Below are 7,339 nucleotides of genomic sequence, written 5' to 3'. Positions count from 1 at the left end.
CCGACGACTTGTGAATTGCGGTCGCAATTGCGTAAGTGGTCGTACGAGCGCCTTTACACAACTGACACAGTGGTCTTAATTGCAGGTTTCATCGAAAAATGGAAAAAGGTTTCCGAGCTTGCCAGGATTCGAACCTGGAATCTCCTGATCCGTAGTCAGGCGCGTTATCCATTGCGCCACAAGCCCTAACACAAGCGCCAGTTGTCCTTTGTGATCTCTTACCGGGACCTCTGAAATGGTATCTGTTTTTTTTGGCGGCAAGATTCCTTGCAACGGTACTACATGCCCGGCTAGCTCAGTCGGTAGAGCACGAGACTCTTAATCTCGGGGTCGTGGGTTCGAGCCCCACGTTGGGCGATGTTATTTTTCCTGTCGTAATCAAACTTTTTTGAAAATTTCTGTGCCCTACAACTCTCAGAGTGCTGACAAGCAAACATTTTAACGAATTGGAGTAACCTGGTTTCGTGGTGTAGTGGTTATCACGTCTGCTTGGATCCGGTTGAGTAGCCGAGCTCGAAAGTCGCATTTCACTTCGCTCTAGGATTTACTCAAGTGTGAAAATGACTTACTGTGTTATTATCACTACTTAGTGATATTCAGATGGAAAAATCAAAGAAGATGGATACGATAAATGCAAATCATTTGAAGAGGAATACTATCAACGTTGAAATTCAACAAGGAATAAATATTGTGGATTTAATATGTGAAATTGAGGAAATTGTTGGAGAGGATGCCGTAATTGCCGCTGTCCCTTTACAAGGTAATATCGAGTTAACTTTTGATAGCCCTGATCGCTTATCACACCTATTAAATAAACCAATCATTGTGAATGACAAAGTTCTATCGTACAATTTGATCGGCGCCAAGATAATGGTGGTGTCCTTTATGCACATTCCCTTTTACATCCCGGACAGCGAAATTCTCGCCAAGTTAGAAAAATGGAACGTTAAACCTCTTGGTATTGTGAGACACAGAACTATAAAAGTTAAAGATAGAGACATTCCCGATGGCACCCGCTTCGTAAAGTGCGAATTCCCCCCAGATGTTGCAAGCCTCCCGTATGCTACTTTTATTGATGGCCGCTCTTTCACCATCAAGCATAATAACCAGCAAAAAGTTTGCTTTGAATGTTTCCAGACTGGACACGATATTAAGGATTGCCCCATAACAGTATGTAGGAAGTGTAAAAATACTGGCCACATCAAAAAATTTTGTACAGAGGAGATCTGCCCCGAGTGTACCAAATTTAATTATAAGTGTTCATGTAATCCAGTAACAACAAACGATAATGAAAACTGGGTCAATAGTGACCAAACTCATGTCAAACCCGCACTTAAACTTATCGATAATGAAATCGTTAACCCTTCTCAAGATGATCAAAGCCAAATTGAAAATGAACAAATTAATGCTCTTGCTAACCGATTATCTCCCCCGAACAAGACAAGTGACACTTCTAATAGCTCCAATCCAGCAGATTCTAAAAAACGGGCGATTTCGGAAACCATCACGCCCCCCAAAGATAATAACAAAAAGGGAAAAACTAAAGACGATTCCATTGAGTCCATAGAATCTGACGGCGAAGCCATGCCATCAGAGACCGTTTTGTCTGGTAATAATACGAGTCCCTTCACTGATTTAAGCTTACCACCAAGAGCTCGAGATGTACCCAAAAGATCACAAAGTGCCACACGAGTCTTAGCAAGAGACATCTATATTGATTCCCAGAAGAACAGATCCCCCTCCCCCTTAGCCGAAAATTTAGCCCAAACTATCAACTCCATCGAAAACGTGGATAAACTGATAAGCAAACGATCTACACGAAAAAACTGGTCAAATCCAAGATTCCCAACTAATATCATCAAACCAAATATTAAATCAAATACTCGTAAGAAAGCTATGGAGAGTGATACTGAATCCCTTGTGTGATCCACCCTTAACTCCCTTAACCCCACCATGAAACTCTTGTCCTTAAATATTCATGGCCTCCGAAATGTTGAAAAAATCCAGAACTTAATAACTTTATGTGTCTTAATAAACTGTGACATAGTATTTCTTCAGGAAACATTTTGGGATCAAGAAAAAGTCGACGTTTGCCAAAACATATGGAAAGGAACAATTTTCAGCAACAATTTTACAGGAAATAGCCGAGGTGTAGCCATCCTAGTGAGTGATAAACTTAAAACCAATATAATTAGTGTAGACAAAGATAATCAAGGTAGAGTTCTAAAAGTTTCAGCAAACATTTGTAATAAGAATATTAATTTCCTTTCTGTTTATTGCCCGAACGATTATCAAAGTAGGATTCAATTTTTAAATAATTTTGCTACTGACTTTTTAATTGCCAATGAGAGTAATATAATAGCTGGAGATTTTAACGATGTGCTTGATGCAAATAAAGATAGAGGTGCTGGGATGGCAACGGTAGCCTCTAGTTCCAAATGTTTTAATAATTTTGTTAATAATTTTAATCTTATAGACACCTTTAGGTATTTTAACCCTGATTCAAAACACTTTACAAGATCCCAATTTAGACAAGATTCACTCAAATTAAGCCGTTTAGATTACATGTTCTGTAGCATTTCGTTAATTAATTATTTCAAGTATTCTTTTATTCAACCTACCAGTTTATCAGACCACAATGCTGCAATCTCTATTTTAAACCTTGATTCCAGTGAAAGAGGACCTGGCCTCTGGATTTTTAACAGTTCTCTTTTAAAAGATATTTCATTTTGTAACATTATAAACAATGTAATTAGTAGCCAACTTGATAATAAGGTATTTAAGGAGGCCCCACTCCTGTGGTGGGACTCCCTTAAATACCTTATTAAAAAGGAAACATCAAAATTTGCAAAAAAGAAACACCAAATTGTAAAAAAAGATTTATGGAATCTTAATAACTCGCTTTTTACAGAACAGGCCAAAGCGGCCAGGGGAGCTACGTATGACCCTCTTCTCATTCAAGACCTAGAGAGTAGAATTGCAGAATATGAGCACACTAAATGTCAAGGAGCCATATTAAGATCTAAGTCTCAAGATGCCCTCGAAACAGACAGATGTACATCCTACTTTCTAGGTCTTGAAAAGAAAAAACAAGAAAACCACCTTATAGATTCTGTTTACAATCTGGATAATACTCTTGTAAGTAGCCCCTCCGATGTCCTCCAGGCGTGTACAGAATACTACAAAGCATTATATACCAATGAACCAGAGGACGATAACATCTTTAACAAACAAAGATCAATTTGCAATATGACCTGTACCCGCCTGGATGAATCTGAGAGACTACACTGTGAGGGCCCTATCACGCTGCAGGAAGCTTATAGAGCTCTTACAGGCATGAAGCGTGGGAAGTCACCTGGCTCAGACGGACTCACCGTGGAGTTCTATATTCATTTCTGGGGCGTGATAGGATCCCCATATATACATATTTTAAATAACATTTTTCAAAATAAGATATCAAGTAAAACTATGAAATTTGGTGTTATTAGTTTATTTTTCAAAAATAAGGGGGATAAGAGAGATCTTAAGAATTATAGGCCTATTTCATTATTAAATGTTGATTACAAAATATACACTAGAATTTTAGCTCTTAGATTAAGAACAGTTATACCTTCTATTATCTCCCCTGAGCAGTCATGTGTACCTGGCAGAGACATTGCAGACAATATTTGCTCCATTAGAGATGTCATCTCCTTTTCCAATTTTAAAAATATACCATTATATCTTTTACGATTGGATGCCTTAAAAGCCTACGATCGATTAAAATTTTCATTTTTATTTCAAATTTTAAGTTCTTATGGCTTTGGCCCTAATTTTATTTCTCATATAAATATTTTGTATAATGATGTTAAAAGCTGTATTAAGGTGAATGGCCATTTATCATCATATTTTTCTGTGTCAAGAGGGACGCGTCAAGGTTGCCCAATTAGTGCCCTCCTATATGTCCTTACAGCTCAACCAATTAACTCAATTATTAAAAGTTCCAACAACATTACAGGCATAACCATCCCTTTTAGCTCCACCCCATCTCTCATTTTCCAACACGCTGATGACTGCACATTAACCCTTTCCAACATTGATTCAGTACATAACGTTTTTTACGAACTAAATGACTATTGTATAGCCTCAGGTACAAAATTTAATCCGGAAAAATCCGAACTACTTTGCCAAGGATCAGCCATTAATTCCATTATACCACACACACTTAATGTTAAGCTAGTCTCAAATTGCATAGAAATTTTAGGTGTTTTCCTTGGTAACAATGCAAAACTATGCAATAAGTACAACTGGGATAGTAAGGTTCAAAATATCAAAAATATCTTGAACATATGGAGCCAGAGACACCTCTCCATCATTGGTAAGTCCATAGTAATTAATAACCTATGTACATCAAAATTATGGTATGTTCTAAGAGTTTTTGACATTCCGGACCCTACTATCTCAGAAATTAGCTCATCTTTTTCCAAATATTTATGGAGCAACAAACCTCCCAAGATAAAAGCTACTACTATTGTAAATTGTCCTCAATTAGGAGGACTCAACATCCCTGATATTCATTTAAGACAATATGCCTTTAGGTTAGTCTGGCTTCAACGCTTTTTAAACCCCAATTTTTCACACATTTGGAAATCTCTAATGCAATATTTTCTTAATCTATATTTTAATTGTAATTTAAGCTCACAGGTATTTTACATGAATGTGCTTAAGGAGGGTTTTATTCACATTCCTACTTTTTATAGAAATATGCTTGCAGCATGGGAAAAGTTAAATGGCAATAGTAGAGTTCCACCACATAACTATAATAGCATTTTGAACCAACCTCTTTTTCATAATCCCATTATCCTAGATAATGGTAAACCCTTGTATTTTAATTCTTTTATACAATGTAAATTAACCAAAATCTCAGACCTAACCCTATGGGTTAAACCAGGTTTACTCCCCTTTCATTACATTCTAGATATGTTTACTTGTGATGAGTTAGACATTAACCCCAGAGCCATTGAAAACCAGTATAATGTAATTTGCAATGCAATACCTAAAGAGTGGATGGATACTATCAATTCAGAATGCCATCCCTTGGAGGACGAAATAGATTTATACTTTGTTTTCAACGATTCTGAGGTAAATGTCTTAAATGGTTCGTCCAAAATTTTCTATGATGCTTTACGAATCAAAGTTGCACAGCCCCCCACCTCAATAACTTATTTCAAAGATATTTATCCCCATATTAACTTTAATCTTGTATTTCCAAACATATTTTGTCAACTTAAGAGCAATGAATGCATTTTAAATGATTTTAAGATAGCACATAATATTATTTTTACTAATGAGAAACTATTCAAGTTCAACATCATAGATAGCCCTTACTGTAAACTCTGCAATAATCATAGCATTGAAGATATAATGCATTTGTTCCTTCTGTGCCCTAAAGTAGTTCCACTTATTGATATTGTGTGCAATTTATTAACGGAATTTATGCCCAATGGTTTTTCACAGTCCGAATTATATTCTTATGTATTATTTAGTTACAAATTGTCAAGTTCAAAGAAAGTAAATAACATTCTTAATATTGTATTATCACTCATTCGCCTAACTATTATAAAACGTAGAAATTTCCATTCTAAGATGAATCGCTTTATTGATGCCAAACTTTTATTTTTTAAGTTACTAGATAATCATGTCAAATATTTGTATTTTCATCTTAAGGATTGTGAATTTAAGAAATTACTCTCTTATCCCCCCTATATTGATGTAGTCAATTTAGAACCTATAGTCAACATCTCATAATATATCTTTTTAAACTCAAAATTATGTAAAACTAGTCTTATTCACACCTCCAGCAGACCTGCTGTTTTGTCTCTAGTTCGCTAGCAGACGATTTTATTTTGACCTATATATTGTGTAGTAGTAGTTACCTTATTTGGCTCGTCTACATTTTGTATCACGTGATTTCATTGACTGCTCAACCGTTATCTAACGGTCTGCGACACCACATGACCTGCCTCACCGGTATATTCATGCCAGCCACAAATCACGTGATCATTTCTATTTTATTGCTTCACTATAGTCTCGTATACCAAGCCTTTTCTACCAAATTGAGCTCTCTGCTTCTTATTTCCACTATTTTTACTACCCAAAAGTCACTTTCTATAAATAAATTTTAGTAGTATTTCTTCCAATGTAATCATTAACACCATTTCTAATGGGTTTCAAAATTTACATAGCATTTTGACGAAATTTATTTGCTTTTTAATAAATTCCACTCTTTCTACAGGGAGTTTGGTGTCCACCTAAATATATTATGAGATGTTTAAAAGCCTTTTTATTTAGTAAAGCCAAATTATTAATATCACATATAATCTGCAGCTAATATATGACTATATCCGTATGCTAGGCATTCAAGAGGCTCTGCTTTTAACTTGTAAATACTACAAATTTCATACTTTTTATTCAGTTGTACTATACTACCTCTTTCATCAAAAAGTATTGAAAAACAAAAAAAATATGCTTTTATACTTGTACAATTATATATATTGAGCCTCTAATGCTATTTTTCTTTGCTTTCCATATATTTTGACCTCCTAATGGTAATAAGTGTATATAATGTAGCTGTATGTACGTTTTGTTTTGAATAAATATATATAAAAAAAAAAAAGGCGCTGCGTTCAGGTCGCAGTCTGGTTCTCCAGGCGTGGGTTCGAATCCCACTTCTGACATAATAGTTTTAATGTGTTCTTACCTTCATTGGGTTAATCCTTAACACATTTCCATCCCTTTTTAGCGAACAGGAGACACAAAACACAGCTAAAATCCACTGTTTTGATTGTATCCATGCTGAACAAGTAAACAAACGTCACAAACTTCATCACTATGGTTAACTATTGTTGACGTCATTGTTCGTGTGCAAATAGAGAAAATAGAAAAATTAGGAAAATTGGGAAATTGGGAAAAAGAATAGACATAGCAGAGCGTGGTTTCGATCCACGGACCTCTGGGTTATGGGCCCAGCACGCTTCCACTGCGCCACTCTGCTGACATGTCAGTGGACGTTATTAACACCATTTTGAGCCATTTAATATGGCCTTTCACGTTCTGCCGAATTTTCATGCAGTGGTTTCTTGGTACAAGTATGTCCCAAGTGGTCTAGTGGTTAGGATTTCGCGCTCTCACCGCGACGGCCGGGGTTCGATTCCCCGCTTGGGAGTGTATTTTTTTGGACATCGATATGAAAACAAGACGTCCAATCATTTAAAAGACACATTGATAAAACCTAGTTAATGCAAAAGTTACATGGAGATGCCGGGGATCGAACCCGGGGCCTTTCACATGCAAAGCGAAC

The 7,339-nt window shown here is 36.1% G+C and overlaps 1 protein-coding gene across 1 annotated transcript; it reads left to right on the top strand.

The window, feature by feature from the left end:
- Window positions 1–618: 618 nt before the first annotated feature.
- On the top strand, window positions 619–1,266 carry LOTGIDRAFT_145796 (hypothetical protein; the record flags this gene model as incomplete). Its single annotated transcript, XM_009060646.1, has 1 exon — window positions 619–1,266. A coding segment is annotated over one exon (648 nt), but the record flags the coding sequence as incomplete, so codon positions are not given.
- Between the last annotated feature and the right edge of the window lie 6,073 nt (window positions 1,267–7,339).

Source organism: Lottia gigantea (assembly GCF_000327385.1).
Source record: "Lottia gigantea unplaced genomic scaffold LOTGIsca_435, whole genome shotgun sequence".
In the NCBI taxonomy this organism is placed as follows: Eukaryota; Metazoa; Mollusca; class Gastropoda; family Lottiidae; genus Lottia; species Lottia gigantea.
This window is presented reverse-complemented; position numbering and strand designations above follow the sequence as displayed.